Below are 22,864 nucleotides of genomic sequence, written 5' to 3'. Positions count from 1 at the left end.
CAATATAAATAGTGGGCTGTGTGCCTTGCAACACCTTTACTACACTGCTATTATATCCAGCTCCTCAAAAGATTCCATCAACGGTGTCTCCGAAAAATTTTACACATCACTTGGGAAGACAGGCGAACTAATATCAGTCTACTGGAAGAAGCAAAGATCACCAGTGTTGAAGTAATGATTCTTCAACATCAACTTCGTTGGACTGGTCATGTTGTACAGATGCCTGATGATTGTCTTCCAAAGCAACTTCTCTATTCCAAACTTAAAAATGGAAAGCGTAATGCTGATGGTCAACAAAAGAGGTTTAAAGACTGTCTCAAGGCAATTTTTAAAAAATGTAGTATAAACACCAATGATTTGGAAATAGTTGCCTGTGAGCGCTCCAGTTGGAGAAGACACTCAAACTCAGGATGCAAGGGCTAAGAGGAAGACATGCTTGGCAAATGATCACACGCATGATCAACTCCCGCCCGGAAACCAATGTCTCCACTGTGGAAGGACATGTGGATCCAGAATTGGCCTCCACAGTCACTTATGGACTCACTGTTAAGACCATATTCATGGAAGACAATTTTACTCGGCTACAAGTGATTGCCAAAGATTGTTGTTGATGTTGACATTTATATACCGCCCTTCATCTGAGAATCACAGAACGGTCAAAACGGATATGCTTTATTTTATCAAAATATTTAGCAGACATGTTACATCATGTCTATGAGGGTTCTTTCACTTTTCTCTGTGGGCCAAACAGGCCTTGAAGAGCTTGGAAGCACTCCATTGGGTGGCATCCTTAGGAGAGAATAGTAAAGGTGAGGTCCTCTTCTCTGCCATTACTGCCACTGAGTACTCTTGATAATGGGCTTTTACATATGTTTGGTCTAAGTTGTATATAACAAATAGGTATTGTCTGTGAACTACAATATATTAAAAACCATAGCTATGTTTTTACAGAAACTGAAGCTCTATCTTTAAAACATAACATTCCATCAATGTTTTTTTACTAGTATTCTGACACAGAAATTAATGAACATGAAGCTGATCATACACATGAAGTTGCTTTTGGCATCAATTACAGACTGTATTTCAGCTTGCCCAACACATTAAAATTGGTGCTATTAGACTTACATTTCACACAGTACTTCATAAAATTGCAATTACTGTGAAAAGTGTTAAGGTTGTAACACCTGCTGGTTATGCTGGGAGCCAATCATTAAAGCATTTTTCATGAGAAATAGTATTAAGCTTCTGGTCAGAAGAGCACCGAGATGTAAATGGTCTGAAATGCACACAAATGTAATTACAAAAGTGTTCAAGAGAATAGATGATAGTAAAGTAAAGATGATGACTTGCTACTGGGTGAAATCAACAAATTTGTTTAGAAACTCTTTCGCCATACTGCTGCAAAGGTTGGCATTTCTCCCCCTATAATTATCTTTTTACAGTGCACTGAGAGCAGGCGTATACATATCTGCTTGTTTGAAATGTATGATTAGTAATCAAATGTCACAAATTTATTTCATATTCTCCATTAATCAAGCCCACATCTTTTTAGTGATGGTTCAAGGCCAATGGAATTCTATGATTTTAAAATTAAATCCAATAGATTTAGTTTAGTAATATAACCTAGCATTATAATATAATAATATGAATAAAAATCAGTGATATAGATCTTCACCCCTTTTCCTACCCCAGCACTTGAGTACTTCTAAATGCACCAGGGTTTTCTCCCTCAGCTTCCTTGATACCTGACAAGCTGCTCTCGATGGCTTACCTTTAGGTAAACTTTTTGCAGTGTGGTAACAAAGATTGCCTCCACAAAGAGGGAGCAGAAAAGCCTCTTTGTGCACACAGAGGCAACCTTTTGCTAACTTCAGACTCAAATTAGTAGGTGATTAATATTAAAATTCCTTCTAATTATTTTTTTACAACGTATTTGTGTACATCTATTAATTTGTAATCAACAACTGTTCCCCCCCTAAAGTTTAGTAGCTGCTATTGCAAACAGTGGATAGTTATATGGAAACAAGCTAATGTCACATGTCTATGTGTTGTTGTGTTCCTAAGTATTTGGGATAAAAATCACTGACTTGAGTGATATGTATATTGGTGCAACCTGCAAGGTGTGGCATATACAGTACAGTTGTACCTTGGAAGTCAAACACCTTAGTTCTCAAACGTTTTGGCTCCCGAATGTCGTAGACCTGGAAGTGACTGTTCTGGTTTGTGCACCGTTTTTGGAAGCCAAACGTCTGACGGGGCTTCCACGACTTCCGAATGGCTGCAAGAGCTTCCTGCAGCCAATCAGAAGCCATGCTTTGGTTTCTGGATTCTGTTCGACTTCCAAGATACGACTGTAGTTGATTTTGCCTACAATTAGATAAACTGGACATTCATTCAGTGTCATGCAGCAATTTTGTCTTAAAATGTATATTTAGCCTTATGATTATAATCCTATTCCCTCTAGGTGCATTGGGCTTTGAGGAAGATTCAGCACAGTTTGATCACCAGTAATTCCAATTCCAATTCACTTGCCCTTGTCTTTAATGTTACGTTCCTTTACAGACTGATAATGATGTTAGATGAAGTGTGTGGTTCTTGTGTTGTCCTTTCTTCTGAGGCAACCATTTCCCCCCCTTTTCAGACCAACCTGGCTCATAGACTTGTGAATCGCGAAGGCTCAGTAACGCAGCTTCCTCTGTACACATCTCCCTCCTTGCCAAATATAACGTTAGGACTACCTGCAACTGCCCCATCCAGTGTAAGTGATGTTTAATGCAAATGGGTTTTTTTTTGTGGGGGGTTTGTTTGTTACATTAACTGTTCATCAGCTCAATGTATTACCAGTTATATGCTTGCAGGGGGGATCAGGACAGCAGGATGCTGAAAGACTTGCTATTCCACCCTTACAACAACGCATCTCCTTGTTTCCTGGCACCCACCTCACTCCTTATTTGAGCAGTTCCGCAGTGGAAAGGGATGGGGGAGCTGCACACAACCCTCTTCTGCAACACATGGTCTTACTGGAACAACCAACTGCACAAAACCCCTTAGTCCCAGGTGAGCACAACCAGAGTTTTACTGAAAAAGCATGTCTGCATTCCTCAGAGTCAGTGCCAAAAGCCAAAGGCTAGCTTCAGATATACATATCTCAACTTAATAAACTGAGATATGTACAAACCTTGTGCCGGTGTGCGCTGACCTCTCACTGCCCCTTTCTTTTCTCACTGTGCTGTGATTGAAGTTTTCCTGGGTTAATTAATCATAGTTTCCTATCGCATCTAAATTTGGGGTCTATGATTACAGAATCTGAAACCACAGTTTGGAGTTGGTTTCTGATCCTGGTTTATCCAATCCTGACTACAGTTCCTTGATTTGGATGCAGTGAGAAATCTATAGTTAGCACATTCACGAAGACTTCAGTTACAGCATGTCAGGAAAGAAGGAGACAAGGGCTTGTACAAGGATGGAGTGCCCAGTTTTTCTCTCTCAGCATATTATCTCAGACCAAAGTGTGATAAGTTAAGAGAATACAGATAATGAATTCACAAAGGAAATAATTTGTGTCCACAGTGGATGTGGAAAGGAGAGATTAGGGTGGACACAAAGTGGCTTGAAAGAGGAGCATAATAAAAAGTGCCCGGAGTTCCCCCTGCCAAGGGTTGATAGGATCCTGCTGCTGATGGGCTATGCAAGTGATGAAGTGAACACTGACTGCAGTGATAGCTGTGTTAAGGCGCACCAGACAACATCAGCCAGCAAGTGCCATTTTAATTTCTTCCAGTGCCCCAGATGCAGCATCACTCTGAAGTGACACTGTGTCCAGGAGTATTGGGGAGGAGTTAAAATGATAACTTACTGCATTGGTATGGTGCTTCTCTCAGTACTGTGAAGCACTGGAAATACTGAAGGACTCAACTTGGCTCAGTGAAGGTAGACTACCTGCACCGGAGCAGGTTGACCCCATTCTGTATATCTATATCTATTTCTGTATCCATATCCTGCCTACTGCTAAGAGGAATACCACGGAGGAGCAGTGAGCAAGCAAACCACTATTTTACTGCCATCACCCATGCCACTGATGTAATGTTGCACCAGAGTGTGCTATATCAGGAACAGATCAAAATGAAAGCTTACTGTAGGTGTGCAGTGCTCCTTTCAATCCCCAGCCAGCCAGGTGCCCAGGCCTTGGGGCTCCGGCATTTGCTTGAGAATGCCACATGCTGACAATGGACCATTTTGCTGTTGGTCAATTGCACTGAGTTACGTTGAGTTCTAGTGCTGTAAGGATGGCAAGAACTTTCTCTCTCCCCAGTATCTGCATACAGTCAAACAGCGTTCTGCATCCTCCTCCACCCACTTCGGCGATCGTCCACGGCAAACCCAGAAGTACCGGAATGGGTTACTTCTGGGTTCGCCACTTGTGCATGCCCAGAAGTGCTAAATTGCGCCACATGCTTGCGCAGATGCGGCGCTTCGACGTGCGTCATTTTTGGTTTGCGGACAGGCCTCCGGAACGGATCCCGTCTGCAAAATGAGGTTTGACTGTACTGTTTTATCAATTGGCCATTTTTCATGTTCTCCCCACACTAATGAAAAATGTTGAGCTTCCTGCTCTGGAATTCAGTGCCCATTCTGTACAGTACACAAATAGTAAACTGTGTAAATAGAAGCCGGACACATTGGGGTGTCTGCAGATTGGAAATATGCTGATTAACGACACTTGTGATGGAGTGTGCAACACTTGTCTTTAGGGAAAAAAGGTCTCCAGGACAGCGCTCACTTATTCCTCATACTGCTGTCTAGCTAATCTTGACTCTGAGTCAACATCAAACTGTGTCTCATTGTTTATCTTCATCTCTGTTGTTTTAAAAACCTTTCAGCAGCATGACATAACACGGTGGCTGGCTTAATAGCACACGTTCTTACCGTGTGAGTTACTCAAAAGCTATTTTCTCCCTTCCTCTTTTCTTCTTTCTTCTTCTCCGCTGTTTTCCTCCATATTATCTTCAGACTGGTATCTTTCAGGGCTTGGGGCAATGCCCCTCCATGCGCAGTCCCTGGTGGGCACAGATCGACTCTCTCCCTCCATACACAAACTGCGGCAACACCGCCCTTTGGGGCGCACACAGTCTGCTCCTCTTCCCCAGAATGCACAGGCCCTCCAGCAATTAGTGATCCAGCAACAACATCAGCAGTTCCTGGAAAAACACAAACAGCAATTTCAGCAGCAGCAGCTGCACATTAACAAGGTAGGTATGCTGGTCGCTGGCTCTTACTCATGCAATTTTAATGCCCCCGTTTTGAAATGTTTCTTTGCTCTAATATGTACTGCTTATAATTATGTAATGTCAATTTGTCTTCATCCTTGGGATTGCTTACTGTTAGGATCAACATAGAAAACACAGGGGAAAATTAGACATTAGAAATGTGTACAAAATTGGCTTCCTAAAACTAAGTAGTTGGAAATAAAAAGGATTCCATTGAAAGTCACTTATTGGAGTGAAGTGTGTATGTTTCCTTAATTCATTCACCAGAATACCATTCTGCGTGACAGGAATTGTTCTGAATACTGAATTAGCACCTGGGAACCTTGAATTCTATTCACAGATGAAAGCCTGACAGACTCCTTCTTCTTAAGGCCATTTGCTGCTCACTTTCTTTCCCTCTCCTCCTAAAAGGATTCTGTATATTGATTATTAATATTTATGAGGTATGTGAAGGCTGAAAGAATTATGTAAGTGTTTAATGTCTAAAATTCCAAGAACCTTTTGAGAGAGTAAGCTGATAAGCTTATTTCCAAATGGACATATAATTCATGAACATCCTGATTTTAGGTGTGTGTTATTCCCCATCCCACCCTCTCTCCATGCCTTACTATAGGCATCTTACAGTTGGAGTGAAATCAGTAACCAGATTGGCTTTCAAACTGTTGTGGTTTCATTTATGGTTATAGATTTTTGCTGTTCTTTGATTAAAACCACCACAAGAATGAGTTATATTGGCCTAAAGCTTTGGCTGCTCGTGTAAATTTTTTTCCAGTGAGAAAAGGAGAGACAATTGGGGGGGGGGTTTAAAGCACTTTGTTTATAGAACAGAGCAAGACAAGATGATTACACAAGCCACTGACGTCATTTTTGTACTTCTGGAAATATGCCACTGCTATGCATGTGCCAGACCTGGACTTCATTCAAATTTGCATACTGATGTAGTTTAGAGCTATTATTTCCATGGAGATTTCATTTGCTGTTCTACAAACATACTTTGTGAAGCAAAGCTTAAAATTAGGGTTATTAGAAGACATGGGTGATGCAATCTCTTTGAAAGTAAATATACTGCAGTTCATTTGTGTCAGTTTTAAAGATCCTATTGCTAGTATTGCACAAAATATGTGTTAAAAGATTTCATTTATTCAAGCTTGAATGCAGACTTTCCTGGAATCAGATTTATTATTTCTAGGCAGACTATCTTTTCCCCCCTTTCAGTAGCTTAAAACCTGGATTTAGACTGTTGATTATCTCAATTTCAGGCTTCAACGGATAGTTCCCAGTGTTTCAATCTCATACAATAGCAGAAATATCTCAGTCTGCTAGTTTTGTCTTATAGCAGAGAATCTTAACACTGTACCATCATAGCTGTGTGCAGTTGCTTGCTGTGTGGGTTAGGTCCTGTCCCATAATTATGTTGAAAATAACTAAGAACCCATTTAAAACAAATGTTCCAAGGGAAGAGTAGAAATGCATATGAAGCTGACCAAGGTCCTTTGGCGATGGAATTCAGGCATCTCATTATCTGTGATACTATGGCCAGAGGAAAAAGCTGCTGGCCTGCTTTCTGTTACGCTTTAATGTCACAGTTGAAATGACCAAAGGGTAGCATTGAAGTTACTGGGTCAGTAGGATCGGGTGACACATGAGCCAAAAATGTTACACCTGGCACTCATTCCCTTAAATCTTCTGTCTCTGGCCTGACTCCTTGGTGTGAGCAAATGGTCACTAACTGCCCTCCCCTGCTTAATAATCTGGCTGCCCTTCAGCTATTTCACATGTTGGTACCGTCTTGCTTCCAGATAATGTCAAGGAATAGCGAGTGGGCTGTGAAAAGCTCAACAGAGGCAACATTCTGCAAATTTAACCTCACTTACCTGAATTCAATGTGACTTACTTCTGAGTAGAAACTTTTAGGACTGCCTTGTTAATTACCGTATTTTTCTATGTATAAGACGAGCTTTTTTGATTCAAAAATAAGCTTCAAAATTTAGGCTCATCTTATACATGGGTAGTGCTATGGGGGGATGCGCAAATGGTTTTTTGCCTGAGCCAGAGATTGTAAGTAGATCGTTTGGGGGGGTGTGTGCCATAAATTGCTCACCCGCCAGAACGCAGCACACAACCGCTCGCGTCGCTTACAATTGCCGCTTACAATCTCGGGCTCGCACTTTGTTCCGATGGCTGAGAAGAAGAGGAATTTGGATTTGATATCCCGCTTTACCATTACCTGAAGGAGTCTCAAAGCGGCTAACAACCTCCTTTCCCTTCCTCCCCCACAACAAACACTCTGTGAGGTGAGTGAGGCTGAGAGACTTCAGAGAAGTGTGACTGGCCCAAGGTCACCCAGCAGCTGCAGGTGGAGGAGCGGGGGAATCGAACCCGGTTCACCAGATTACGAGTCTACCGCTCTAACCACTACACCACACTGGCTCTCAAAAAACTCAGGCTTGCACTTCGTTTCAGTGGGTGAGCAATTTTTGGCATCTCTCTCTACCCCCACCCCCAACAATCAAGCGGCCAGTCGCCGCTTAAAAACTTGCAGAACCACTTATCAGCTCCCCGATCGCCACCAGCAGCCACCAATCACGTTCCCGCTTGCTGCGAGAAGGGCAGCTGTCTGTTGGCTGTCGCATCGGCAAGCAGGAGGGCTAATGGCGGTGATCAGGCAGCTGCGACACAAGCGGTTGTGTGCTGCGTTCTGGCGGGTGAGCGATTTTCGGGATCCCCCCCCCCCCCAACAATCAAGCGGCCAATGCCAAAAATCACTCACCCACTGAAACGAAGCGCAAGCCTGAGTTTTTAAGCAGCGATTGGCCACTTGATTGTTGGGGGGGGACGGGAGATGCCAAAAATTGCTCACCCACCAGGACGAAGTGTGAGTCCAAGATTGTAAGTGGCAATTGTAAGCGACCCAAGCGGTTGTGTGCTGTGTTCTGGCTGGTGAGCGGTTTTAGGCATTCCCCCCAAATAATCCTCCCCCAAAGCTCAAGCCCCCTATTTTCTACATGGCCCCGTCTTATAGACGGAAAAATATGGTAGTTTTTAAAATATATAGTTTCCTTTTTCGGTGCCCACATTTTCTGCCAAATAAGTTGTTTAGGATACACAGTGGTTTGGGTGCAAAGTGTCCAACATAGTGGAAAGGTAGGAGAGATGTGCAACTCACCCAGGGAGCCTGTTTGGGTCATGGCAAGATCTGTGTCCATGTGCTAAATCTGATTGTATGATGTAGAGCTGGGCACCCGAAGTGACCTAATCACAAACCAAATCAAGCCAACTTGGTTTGACCCTGGATTTGGCCGGATCGAGTCAGTCCTAGGTCCGATCAGCTACACCTGGAGCAATGCAGGCTTATCAGAGGGAAGGGGGAGTCTGGTGGCAAGCCGGGAGGGGGGAGAAGACATGCTAAGAGCACGTCTGTGTCTCTTTCTCAGTGTCGCCTGAACACAGGAGGTGTTTACACCCTAATTAAAGGCTGTGAAATCATTTGAGGGCCTGAGTGGTTAAATGAAACAATTGTGAAAATGAGCAAGCTATCGTGTTATTCCTTCGCTTAAAATATATCACATGGACATGGTTTAGGAATTTAGAGTTTGTTACAAGAAGTAAACTGGTTATAAATGGCAGGAAAACTTACTTTTCTCCCATACTTTACAATTGCAAATGGTTTCTTTGATTAGACTTTGCTTTGACTCTTGAGGTCACACTTTCAGTGGTAAAATTTGAGGAATGTTTTCAGATTATGCCAAAATCCAATGAGTCTTCCCGCCAGCATGAAAGCCATCCTGAAGAGACTGAAGAAGAACTGCGAGAACACCAGGCATTTTTAGAAGACCCGTATATTGAGCGGATATCAAACCAAAAGGAAGTCCAAGGGTTGGCCAGTATGGTCCAGGTGAAGCAAGAACCTGTTGAGAGCGATGAAGATGGAGAGTTGCCACAAGAACTAGAACCAGGGCAGAGGCAAGCTGAGCAGGAGTTGCTATTCAGACAGGTAAGACATAGTGCAGTAAATGGCAGCATGCTAATAATACCTGATGAAAATTTTCTGGAGGTATGTATGTTTGTTTGCTCTTCTGAATGGAGATAAACCACATAAAAGACATTTAATAATTGAAACAAAGGTGATTTTGTATAGACGTTTTAAAAAGAGGCAGGAGCACTGCTTGTGCAATTGACTTCATCTGGTTTCATCTGAGAAATGTAGGAAAAGGAAGTGATGGACACATTTTCTTTCTCCTTCCTCTGTATTTGCATCATACAGGCACTCATATTTAATATTTACTGTATTCAAGAAGTGTGACCCCTCATGACTGAATCATTTTTATGAAAAGGTAAAGGATGTGCATGGGCTGTCAACCTGTAGTTCATGCCCATTGAGACAAATCTGTGCCCTAATATGAATCATTATTGTGTATAATTGAGTTTATAGTGACTGAACGGCTCTGAATCTTCTCAGTGTTAGAAGCGGTGTCACAGGAAAGAACTCCGCCTTACACTGAAATCCAAGTTTATTTCGCAGACTGATCATTCACCTTTCCATGCACAGGATTATTCTTAAGCCTAACAAGCAGCTTGGGACTTATTTTAATTTCTCAGACCTTACGCTTTTTACTTTTTCTCTTTCTTGCTGTCTGTTGAGATCTGTTCTTCTCTGTCACATCTCTTTCCCATACTCCTTATTTTGCCATTTTTCTCCAGTTGTACTTTCTCCTTCTCCTTCTCCTTCTCCACTCAAAAAATGAGTGGGATTTGCTGCTTGTGTCCCACCAGTCTATTTATCTTTATTATTATCTGAGATGTTCTTTTTCTGCTGCTTCCTCCTCTTTCTTCTCCTCTTTAGAAAGGTTGGTGATAAGGTAATTAATTCAACTGCCATTTAAAAACAAGACCGCATTCATAAACAAAATGTTAACAGGATATATGAGTGGTACCCATTTGTCTGAATACTCTTTTTAAAGGAACACTGGTAAAAGGCTTAACACGTGCAGTGGTGCAGCAATAAAACTGCTAGCACATTTGCAAAGCTAAGCAGGATCTGGTATGGTTTCAAATTGGATGGTGGGCCACATGTTGCGATTCCTGCATTGGACTAGATCAGCCTTTCTCAACTGTGGGTCCCCAGATGTTGTTGAACTACAACTCCCATCATCCCTGAACACTGGCCCTGCTAGCAAGGAATGATGGAAGTTGCAGGCCCAAAACACCTGGGGACCCAAGGTTGAGAAAGGCTGGACTAGATGGGTTCCTTCCAATTCTACAATTCTGATTCTCTGTAGCTGCACCAGTGATTTTATTCATTGTGTCATTTTAATTTGTGTTTGCAATAACAATTCATCCTCCCTAACAGCAAGCACTTCTACTGGAACAGCAACGGATTCTTCAGCTGAGGAACTACCAGGCGTCAGTGGAAGCTGCTGGCATCCCAGTGTCTTTTGGAGGACACAGGCCACTTTCTCGTGCCCAGTCTTCACCTGCCTCTGCCAACTTCCCCATGTCCGTACAGGAACCACCCTGCAAGCCACAATTCACAACAGGTAATGGACAGAACTATTCTGACAGTATTACATTTCATCGTAAGTTCAGTTTTCATTTAGCCTTCTAAATGTATTTGCCAGCAGTTGCCTAGGTCAAGATTTGCTTCACTGAGGCAAAGTTGCCATAAGCAGTTTAGTATCCTCCTTGCACAGAACCCCCCCCCCCCAAAAAAAATCATTATCTTGGTATGGTGCAAAATAAGAACCAGGTGATAAGGAGGAGGAGAGTTGAAGGCAGTAGAATGAAAAACCCCCAACAAGTTGTCTCTGGAAGTCCTATTTCACCCCTGTGTCTTTTGAGCCAGTCAGCAAAATTATAACAAATCATCATATTTGAAACCTTTTTGGTAGAAAGCATCAAAACCCGTGGGAGCTGTGGTTCTTATAAAACTACATTCAGCTTGACCATTGCTCATCCTTTGGTTAAAACAAACTTTTAAAAGCTGCTCTTCTTGGAAAACTGTTTAGTGGCATAGCCCTCCTTCACCCCCACCTCCGACTTGAAAACCTTTTGAATTTTGCAAACGTTTTGGCCAAATACTAAGAAAAAAACAAACAAACAAAAAACCTTGAGAGCTTTTGCAAACATCCTCTACAAATATTTTCAAAATGTGGAGGGTGTATGCAGCCCTCACATCCCCTGCCTGTTCCCCCATCAGTTCTCTCTTCCCCCACCTCCTTTGTGAAGAGGGATGAGTAACCAGTAATGGGAGGGCTCACTTGGCCAACAGAGTCCAGAATTAAAAATAATATATTTTGAATATTCTCAGGAACGCTGTTTCCTTCCAGCATGGTGAGATTTGTATTTTTCAGTGGTTAGATGTAAGAAAAGAAAAGATGTGGATGGGTGGGCAGCGGGGAGAGTGGTTTGGAGGCTTCTGGTAGGGTTAGGGCTGGGATCCCTCTTGCACCAAGACACAGACACAACCTTGCTATATCTTCACACGATGGTAATGATGATGAAGTTATTATTTATATGCTGCCCATCTGGCTGGGTTACCCCAGCCACTCTGGATAAGTTTCCAACAAAGTATTAAAATATAAAAAACCTCAAACATAAAAACCTCCCTGTACTGCCTTCAGATGTCTTCTATAAGTCTGATAGATATTTATTTCTTGGACATCTGATGGGATGGCGTTCCATGGGGGTGAGCATGACTACCAAGAAGGCCCTCTGAATGGTTCCCTGTAACCTCCCTTCTCTCAATGCCCCCCCCCGTTGGATTTAATTAGAACTGTTGTCTCTCCTCACTGGATGCAAGTAGAAAAGAGAAGAAAATTCAACACTAGCACTAGAATATGCCAAAAATGCGCCCATCCTTTTTCTGTTGCCCAGGTTATTTTTTGTGTTTTTGGTAAAAGGTAAAGGGACCCCTGACCATTAGGTCCAGTCGTGACCGACTCTGGGGTTGCGGTGCTCATCTGGCTTTATTGGCCAAGGGAGCCAGTGTACAGCTTCCGGGTCATGTGGCCAGCAGGACTGAGCTGCTTCTGGTGAACCAGAACAGCGCACGGAAACGCCGTTTACCTTCCCGCCAGAGCGGTACCTATTTATCTACTTGCACTTGACGTGCTTTCGAACTGCTAGGTTGGCAGGAGCTGGGACCAACCATTGGGAGCACTTTGACATGCTGTCGAACTGCTAGACTGGCAGGAGCAGGGACAGAGCAACGGGAGCTCACCCCATCGCGGGGATTCGAACCGCCGACCTTCTGATCAGCAACTCCTAGGCTCCTGTGGTTTAACCCACAACGCCACCCGCGTCCCATGTTTTTGGTAAAGCTGTGTCCAAAAATCAATTCAAAATACTCTACTTCAAAGAATACATTCTATGCACGTATAATAATAGTGCATTTTATAATGTAGTTCTGTATGCATCTACTCAGAAGTGTTTATATCCCAGGTAAATAAGTACAGGATTGCAGCCTGAGTTACTTTGTATCCTGTAATGCAGGCCTTGTGTATGATACTCTGATGCTGAAACACCAGTGCACTTGCGGCAACACAAACAGTCATCCAGAACATGCAGGGAGAATCCAGAGCATTTGGTCCCGGCTTCAGGAGACAGGTCTTCGTAGCAAGTGTGAGGTAATGGATGGCCTAATAGAATCGGGGAAAGGCAAACAGACTTGTGATACTGGGGAAATGAGGCCTGCCCATATATATAATTTATATATGCAGCATGCTGATAGAACCTTCCTGTCTGATGTGCTAGTGTTGTGGAGTGCTGTTGTTGTTTTTACACGGTCAGGCCTTCAAAAATAGAGCTGTGGTCAAAGGTTACCATACCCTCTACCACACAGGGATTCTACAACTTCATTTTGTTGCGTGTGTACACCAACCTGATAGTACACAAGATCAAACTGTTGTTAAATACAAATATGTTGAGTATTAAGACCCACTCCGATCCTCTCATATTAGCTGGTATCAAAAGGCTACATATTGTTTTTCCTGTGTGCACTAGATGAGTAATAGTCAAGCAATATTTTATTTGATGTGTCTTACTTAGTTATTTCAAGTTTTACCACATTATTTCAACACAGTGAGTCCTGCTGAGACAGTTTAATTGCTCATGAATTGTTTTTGTTATTTTCAGTAGCCAGAATAACAAAAACCTGTTTTCATAAAACATCCTAAATTTCTTGGCTTAGTTTGAGAAGAAGAAATTCAAAAATTTAAGAATAAAAATGTGGAAACAAAACATAAGCTTAGAAAATAAACCTATGTTTAACTTCAGTTATATTTCCCCATATTTGCTGCTTTTTTAGAGTAAATGTAATTCATTGTTTTCTTTTCTTTTGCAGTGTATCCGTGGAAGAAAAGCTACACTAGAAGAACTACAGACTGTTCATTCAGAAGCCCACACCCTGCTTTATGGTACCAACCCTCTGAATAGGCAGAAATTGGACAGCAAGAAACTGTTAGGTACAGCAGGGCGTTTAGTCTTCTCTACATCTTTGAGCATCAATCTATACATCCTGATGTAATCTCTGCATATAGAGATATGCAAGGGACATGATGATGGTCTACTCCTTTTTATCTGGGTTTCAATCCAAAGTTCTGTGATCTTCAATTGCATTCAAGTCTGTATAAGCTGTTGTAGGAGAATGCTTTTTTCCAGGGACCTTTCTCACAGATATACACGTAGGCGCACACACACACACACACACACACACACACACACACACACACAGCACATCCTCCTCCAATGAGGTGAATTGATAAGCTGTTGTATGTTTATCCAGCCTTGTTCATTTGCAAGGGATCTCTGTATGTGTCTTGTGTGTTGCCTAGAAAAACATAGCCAGGTTTTAAATAGTGCCAGCCACATTTACAACAGAAACAAAAAACTTACAGTGGCAGGCTAAGAACAAAGCAAGCAAATGGGATGTTGAAGGCAAGACTGTGTACCACATTTTAAGAACAAATAGAAATCTTAAGTTTTGTTTTAAGAAATGTAAACTAAAACAACTACAATAATTGCTAATAAATCCCTGATCAGATTCCATATTTCCATGCTACCCCAACAAATAATTTAATAATCCTGGAATATCAGGGAAATTAGGCAAATGGTGTGCAGAAAGTCAATTAGAGCACCCTCAAAATGTGATCTGATAATATTTGAAGCTTCAAGATTTATAGCTGGTTGGGCTCCTGGATGCAATTTTGGAAAACCTTACAGAGCCCAGTTGTATGCATGTGAACTTGGAAGTAAGTAGTCCCACTGAGTACAATGAACTTACTCCTAAGTTAGTGTGTGGTATTGGACAATGACAATTTTTTACAAGAATAAAAAATAATTAAGATCAGATAATATAATTTTAGAGACAATTGGCCTTGTCATAGTAACCTCATTCACGTTTGTTTGTTTTTAAGTGATGTGACACACTTGGCTAGTAAGTTAGCCCATTTACACTTCAACCTGTGAAGTATTTGAATTAGTTGTTGTTTAGTCGTGTCCGACTCTTCGTGACCCCATGGACCAGAGCACGCCAGGCACTTCTGTCTTCCACTGCCTCCCGCAGTTTGGTCAAACTCATGCTGGTAGCTTCGAGAACACTGTCCCACCATCTCGTCCTCTGTCGTCCCCTTCTCCTTGTGCCCTCCATCTTTCCCAACATCAGGGTCTTTTCCAGGGAGTCCTCTCCTCTCATGAGGTGGCCAAAGTACTGGAGCCTCAGCTTCAGGATCTGTCCTTCCAGTGAGCCCTCAGGGCTGGTTTCCTTAAGAATGGAGAGGTTTGATCTTCTTGCAGTCCATGGGACTCTCAAGAGACTCCTCCAGCACCATAATTCAAAAGCATCAATTTGGTCCAGCTCTCGCTTCCATACATTACTACTGGGAAACCCATAGCTTTTACTATACGGACCTTTGTCGGCAAGGTGATGTCTCTGCTTTTTAAGATGCTGTCTAGGTCTGTCATTGCTTTTCTCCCAAGAAGCAGGTATCTTTTAATTTTGTGGCTGCTGTCACCATCTGCAGTGATCATGGAGCCCAAGAAAGCCTCCATTTCTTCCCCTTCTATTTGCCAGGAGGTGATGGGACCAGTGGCCATGATCCTAGTGTTTTTTGATGTTGAGCTTCAGACCATATTTTGCATTCTCTCTTTTTTTTCATTTGAATTAGCACCCCGGGCCAAAAAATAGCACACTGTGATTTTTTAAAAATAGCAACGTAGTGCATTTGTTAACAATAGATTGACATTTCAGCAATTATTTAGGAACAGGAAGTGATTTTTTTCTGGTGTGATCATAATGGATTTGGAAAAATGGTATAAGGTTTTCTGAACAAGTTGAAAGTAAGCACACAATTGCTGCTGCTACAGCTGGGGAAAGGTACACATTAGTGGAGTGGCAAATGATAGAATAATTGACCATTCTCATTTAAATATCACAATTTTTAACATTTAGCCAATTTTAAGAACAAAGGAAGCAGGCCATATCCTCATGTAATATATTATATTATCTTGGAAATCAGGAAATGTGTGATAATATACTTCATTCTTCTTCATAGGAATTCCTGCATTAGCCCCCCCCCCCATAAAATAGATGTTTCCTATATATGTGCCCTGACATTTTCCCTACATATATTTCCCAATATGCATTGGTTTGCAATTTGCTGATTAGAGGCTGATAGAGAACCAATTCTGATGCCACTAGTGGTGTGCTTTTCATTGAAAACTGCATGTTTGGTGCATTTACACATCAAGGTAAGTCATGATTTATGGTTTACCATGAATCCACAGATTGTTTCCACTTTGCTCCTCTCCGTTAGTGAGCAGGAGCCATAAACCACAATGCTCGGCTTATTGTTCCAGTGAACCCAGGGATTGGGTTTGTTTCACTCCAAAGAAACCACAATGTAAAGTCAAATGTTGTCCTTGGCTTTATCAATCATGATTTATTTAAGCAAAGACAAACCATGATTTCCAGTTCAGATATAACAAGCTGAGGATTATGGTTGGTTGCTCATGCTTGCTCGTGTGGAGGAGTAAATTAGGCATGTTCTCTGTTTGTGGTACATTTGGTGTGTTTGCAATAAACCATTAACCATGGCTTACCGTTATATTCAGTTGGAGCCAGAATGATCTGACTATCACATTGGATTTTTGTTTCTGATAAATTGCTGGTAACATTTTAATACCCTCAGACAGAATGATACCGATATGATTTTCTTTTTCTGAAGTGTCTTCAGAGAATGTGGATGTTCTTGAAATTGCTTTGGAGCCCTGTTCAGAATCGTATATACTTTGAGATGTGCATGTTTTTTTTAAAAAAAGATTGAAAATGCATTAAGATGTATATAAATCAGGGAAAGGTTTTGTAACCATTCCAGGGCACTATTATGCCCTTTAAATAAATACTGCAACCCATTACAAGTCACTAGGATGACACAGAAGGTATTGGAAGTTAGTTTAGGAGAATCTATTCTAGACTGAAGGTTTATGGAAAACAAAAGTTGACAGGTGTAAGAAAGAGGCAAATGAAGGTAGATGTATACATGCAACACTTAATATTCTGTGAAGGGGTAGGTTTCTCCTGCAGCTGACATCAGGTGCATGTTCATAAAATGCTTAGTCTAAAAGCCTGAGAATTGTGCAGTTTCAACAGTTTTTTGCTCTCCTCTTAACTCCCCCAGGCTCTTTAACATCAATGTTTGTCAGGCTCCCTTGTGGTGGCGTTGGGGTAAGTACTCCCCCCCCCCCATGAATATAATGTGTGTATCTCGTGGGTTAGAGTTCCACTGTGTATAGCTAAAATGATTGAAGAGCATAGTATTCATCTGTACCCCAGACTGCTGCAGAAGTAAGATCTAAAGCAGGGAGAATATCTTTACATGAAATAATTGTGTTGCATCCAGTGGAGTCCTCCACTGACAGAATGCTCTTTGATCCGATGAGGACTGTCACCAGTAGAATCAGCAGAACGGGGAGGTGATTTTTCACCTATGCCCCTTTGCTCTTTGGAACATTTTCCTGAAGCCTCTGGAACCCGTGTTGGAGGGTAGGGAACTTAGCTGTGAGGGGGAATCATAAAAAATCTGCCCCCTCTCCATTTCTCAGATGGAAACCCCTCCTGGATCAAGGAGACTTTTATCAACACAAAAGTCACCATTGGATGCAGCACAGAATGACTATTTTCACTAAATAAATACTGATTATTGTAACTAACAGTATAATCAGTTTGAAATTGCTTTATATTGGTGACACTGCTTCTCCTTGGCTCTTACCTATTGCACAAAGCCTCCTTCATGGCAGGTTCAGCAGTCTATTTACCTCTGTATATTATCATGTTGGCTGTTCCCTCATCTCTTCCAACTACTGCAGTTATTTGAGACTTTGAGGGAGTGCTTGACTTTCTCTCAATGCAGCTTTGTGTAATTATAAACTAAATGCAGGTTAATATTTAATAATATAATAATTTTATTATTTATGCCCCTCCCATCTGACTGGGTTTCCCCAGTCACTCTGGGTGGCTTACAGCATACAGAAAAACTTTCTAGACATGGCCCAGAAGGAAGGAACTCCTCTAGACAGTCCAGAAGGATACCATGAGCAATGGTATCAAAAACCGCTGAGAGAACCAAGAACCAGCTTTCACCTCTGTTCCTAGCCTGCCAGAGATCATCAACCAGTGTGGCCAAGGCAGCTTCAGTCCCATGATGAGGCCTGCATCCTCCAGGCGTGTCTGGAGTTGTTCAGCAACCACCTGCTCAGTCACCTTGCCCAAGAATGGAAGATTTGAGACTGGGTGATAGTTGGCCATATTGGCAGCATCTAAAGATGGTTTTTTAAGAAGCGGTTTGATAACCGCCTCTTTCAGCAGGTCTGGGAAGGCTCCCTCACAGAGCGAAACATTCACCACCCCGCGGAGCCCATGGCCCAGTCCTTCCCGGCTCACTTTTATGAGCCAGGATGGGCAAGGATCAAGGAGACAGGTGGTTGGTTTCACTCATCCAACAACAACAACAACAACAATAGTTTATTATTTACACCCCACCCATGTAGCTGAGCTTCCCCAGCCACTCTGGGCGGTCCAAGCAGCCTGTCTGCATCCTCGGAGGTAACAGATTGGGAATTGATCCCGTGCAACTTGACTAGACAGGACTCTAGCACTATCCCGCCCTGGCCCTGCTCCCTCGGTGGAGTCTACCTCTTTCCGAATCTGACTGACTTTTATCTGCAAAAAATTTGGCAAAATTATTGCAGGAGATCTTAGGGTCCTCACCAGGTCCCGATGTTGAAAGTGGTTCCATTAGATTGCGAACCACCTGAAAGAGTATCCTGTTGCTGTTCTTCAGATGCAATAGAGGCAGTGAAGAAAGTCTTCGCCATTGCTATCGCCACTTGTTATGCTCGACACTGAGCTCTAAGCTGTGTTCAATCCAATTCAAAATGAGTTCTCTGCCACCAGCGCTCTAGCCATCTCGAGCGGCCCCTTGTAAGGTCATGTTGGCACGGATGTTAAAATTTAGAGTTACTAATCTACTACGTTGGTGTTCCTGTTACATAACTAGTATACCTTTTACTTGCCTCATTTAAGATAAACCACACAGACACTTTTTTATACCAGATGTACCCAAGATACTGTAAAATACAACAGTGTTGATGATATGTAAAGAGTTCAGATTAGAAAAGAAATTTCTGGTTCACCATATGAAAGAAGATTATAATGATTAGGGGCATTCCTAAAGCAGCACAACATAGCCAAGTACAAAATCTCACACGCCGTTCCAATTATACTCCAATTGGGAAAATCAGTTTAAATCATAGACAGAAGGCCTCTGACCAGAAAACACCTCCCAATAACAACAGACAAATGTCCAGCTTCATTGTGACACAGCACAGAGCCTTTTCTATTATGGTGTCCCAGTTGTGGAACTCCTTTTCACTTATGACTGTCCTTGTTGCCAGCACCTTTTAAACCTTTAAATTTACATTTGCTCCTTTTGTGGACAAATGTGTCTGTTAGCTGTTCTGTTAACATGTCCTGTGAAATCTGCTGACGTTTTATTATGTTGAGACTTTATGGTTTTATTGTTCTATTTTATGGGAATATTTGTGCAGTTAAAACACAACTAGAATGTAGCTAATAACGCTTATTAATAATGATGATGGGGGTAATGCTATTTGATAACTACAGTATGCTTTAATATATAAGGCATTTAAATCATTCATTGATTGGGCTAGTTATAAAATACAGAATGAACTGCACTATTTCCAGTTCCCAGAAAGTGCTGGATAACTAATGCACCTGATCATTGGCCATTTCTCTTACTTGTGAAGAAAAGAAAACTGGGCCCTGCCCTTTGTCTCATCTAGGATGGTAGCAGCCCACCAAACAGTGCCTTAGGAGTGTCCTTGTAGTCATCATCTTAAAACAGTTCCCTAATGAATCTCTCTAGACAACAACAAGCAAACAGAGATAGAATGGTGATGTCACTGTTGCAATCTGTCATAAGTCAGGTTGTGATCCACTACTAGGTCCTAGCATTGTGGTTTGTTTGATCTCACTTGACAAAAATGCAAGAATTGTGCCATCAGATATTGATGATTAGCACAATTACGATTAAGCAGCTTACACAAGTAACATAACCACAGAATTTAGTATACAAGTCTGTGACTTTGAAAAATAGCTTTACTGATGTGAATCTGTTTTATTTAGGTTGACAGTGATACAATTTGGAATGAGGTCCATTCCTTCAGTGCTGCTCGCCTTGCTGTTGGTTGTGTTATAGAGCTTGTTTTTAAAGTGGCTACAGGGGAGCTAAAGGTTAGTACGATGCTAATGATGATTTGCTTATTACTTTGTAGATGTGAGAATAACTTGGTCACGAGGACTGTATTTTATAAATTTTGTGCAAATGTAAAATGTAGTCCTTTCTGAAATAGTCCCAGATTTCATCAGCATGCCTAAAATTTAAGAAGCAGCTAAAACATTTTTTCTGTATTTTAAAAGGTAAAAGAATTTGGTTTTGGTTGGTTGGTTTTCTACCCTTTCCCCACAGTATCTGCGTACTGGGGGCGGGGGGGGGGGCGAACCCTGCAGAATATGTCACAAACTACATAGTGACTTAGCTACAATTATTTAAATAGGGTTGAAATTTATGTGGCGTTTTTGTTTTGATAGAATGGATTTGCCGTAGTTCGACCACCTGGTCACCATGCTGAAGAAAGCACACCCATGTGAGTATGTGTTTGTGCTTTGGCTACGTTTACTAGTGTTTTCACAGAACTTAGAGCTGAAAGTTTCAGGAGTGTCTTTTTCACCTGAAAAAAACCTCCAAGTCAATACTGAGCTTGTTTTTTTGTTTTGCAGTTTGCATGTATGGTTGTCCTTTTGCATAAGTTCATAGTGTTTCCCATGCAACTTTTTCATACACAGTGGGTAAAACCCAACACCATTCTGTTAACAGAACATCAGGAGCATTCATTTAAATAGAAGAATAAAAGCTCTTTTTTTGCTGATTCCTACTTCCTTCAGTAGCTCCCTGTAGCTTCTGAAAATCTGTTCCAAAGGTTTAGGAAAACTCTGTAGACTAGCAAGGAAGGTAGTGTTGGGGGACCAATTAAATTTGTAGCGTTCTCTGTGGCAACAAAAACATTTCACAAGTGGAATGGTACATTGGAATTTACCCAGACAACTCTACTGGGGTAGGCTGGGCGATACCTGGTTTTCAACATTGCAATATATCACAAGCTAAACACCATGAAATACTGATATACCACGATGTCTGAAATATGGATGGAGCCATGTAGAGGAATTGGCTGGCTTCATGGTTTTTCCTGCATTGTGATTTTTGCCAGCACCTGCCCTTGTGCTTCGTTGTGCCCTGTGTGAGGCAAGGGAGAGCTGAGCTGGCAGAATTAACAGGGACAGTAGGAACTGAGAGAAGCATTAACTGGTTTCACAGTTTTCCCCACATTGTGATTTCTGCATAGTACCCACCCAACTCCTCATGATTCCCCATATATTGCCAAGTCAAAAATTATGAAACTGATAACACAATGTAGACTTCAAACTGGTTTTGGACGCCCATCCCTAGTAAGCACCCCATGCCATCTGCAAGGGGGAGACTCTCCAAACTGGGGAGAACTGGAGAAGCGGGAGGACTTTCCTACCTTCTACAACTGCCTCCTAAAGTCATTTATGATTGTCAGAGAGCTTGAAGGAGAGGCAGGCTTTAAATAATTAAAAAGTATTTTTATCCAGCTCTTCAGCCAAATAAGGCTCCCAGAGCAGCTTACAAATGCCATTGATTAGACCGACTTACAACCAACATTGCAATTTAGAAGACATGACAGAAAAGGGAGGGAGGAGAAAAATGGTATCTCAGACACTATGGTAAGCCCGCAACTTACGTGGGGGTTACTTCTGGGGATTGTGCTTAAAGTGAAATCACATATAGTCAAAATCCATTGGGTTCAGTGGCTGGTGAGATTGCCAGTGTCATTTTCCCCAGAACCCCACTCCCTTTCCGCTCCTTTTTATTTATTTAATTTAATTTTTGCCGAGCCTGTAAAGCTGAATGCGCACAAATTAAATGCGCGTAAGTTGCGGCCTTACTGTATTTCTTTGTTGCAGAGTTCTTGTAATGACCACCTGAAATGGAAATATTTCAAGGAGAAAAGGAGTCAGAAGTTGCTAACCTTTTAGAATCCTGATGGAGAGGCCCTGCAGTCCCTGCTTACTCCTTGTCCCACAGCGTGATAGAATGGACTTGTTTCACCTCAGAGTCACTACTAGAAAGTATCATTGACCCCTTGGTTTTGGGGTGCCACAGGGTTCTATTCTGTTCCCAGTGTTATTAACAATCTGTATGAAGCCACTGGAAAGCAGTGTCACCTGTATGATGATGACACCAAGCTCTTTTTCATTGTACCAACTGAGTCAGGCAAGGCTTTGCCTATCTTGGACCAGTTTTTGGATGTAGTGGTGGAGTGGATGAGGAACAGTAAGTTGAAACTGATTCCTGGCAAGATGGAGGTCCTGTGGGTAGGAGGTTCTCAGGTCCAAGAATTGGGCAGCTGTCTGTCTTTAATGGGCCTGAGTCGCACTGTTGACTCATGTTAAGCTTGTGCTCTACTAAGACCCCGAGATCCTTTTCACATGTTATGGCAAACCAGGTGCCCCCATCTTATATTTGTGCAGCAGGTTTTTCCTGCTGAAGTGTAGAACCTTACATTTATCCCTATTGAAATGGGTCTAGTTCTCCAATCTGTCAAGGTAATCTTAGAACCCAGTTCTGTCTTCCGCGGCATTAGCTACTCCTCACAGTTTGGTGTCACCTGCAAATTTGATGAGCATCCCCTCAATTCCTTCATCCAAGTCATTTATAAAGATGTTGAACAACAACAGGACCAGGACAGGACCCTGCGGCACCCCACTTGTCACTTTTCCCCCAGGATGTCTATTCTAGGACCTTACTGTATATTATTGTTGCAAGCCATGCTGTGCTCTGATTTGGAGGAAGGGTGGGGCATAGAAACTCTCAAATAAATAAATAAATAAATAAAAAGAGAAATTGAAAAGAAGATTCCAACTAAGTATCAAGAAGAAC

At 42.0% G+C, this 22,864-nt stretch overlaps 1 protein-coding gene across 6 annotated transcripts in view; it reads left to right on the top strand.

Moving 5' to 3' along the window:
* Positions 1–22,864, top strand: part of HDAC4 (histone deacetylase 4) — a 114,227-nt gene that overhangs the window by 65,750 nt on the left and 25,613 nt on the right. For 4 of the 6 annotated variants that reach the window (XM_081908961.1, XM_081908963.1, XM_081908964.1 and 1 more), the window contains 10 exons: positions 2,642–2,758; positions 2,859–3,057; positions 5,011–5,249; positions 9,007–9,261; positions 10,618–10,804; positions 12,759–12,892; positions 13,609–13,729; positions 16,943–16,989; positions 19,969–20,076; positions 20,434–20,489. In XM_081908961.1, coding sequence (XP_081765087.1) covers positions 2,642–2,758; positions 2,859–3,057; positions 5,011–5,249; positions 9,007–9,261; positions 10,618–10,804; positions 12,759–12,892; positions 13,609–13,729; positions 16,943–16,989; positions 19,969–20,076; positions 20,434–20,489 — 1,463 coding nt within the window. The remainder of the gene's footprint in view (positions 1–2,641; positions 2,759–2,858; positions 3,058–5,010; positions 5,250–9,006; positions 9,262–10,617; positions 10,805–12,758; positions 12,893–13,608; positions 13,730–16,942; positions 16,990–19,968; positions 20,077–20,433; positions 20,490–22,864) is intronic. The other 2 variants (XM_081908962.1, XM_081908965.1) reach the window with 1 other exon arrangement.

Source organism: Podarcis melisellensis (genome assembly GCF_964234715.1).
Source record: "Podarcis melisellensis genome assembly, chromosome: 1".
Taxonomy (NCBI): Eukaryota; Metazoa; Chordata; class Lepidosauria; order Squamata; family Lacertidae; genus Podarcis; species Podarcis melisellensis.
This window is presented reverse-complemented; position numbering and strand designations above follow the sequence as displayed.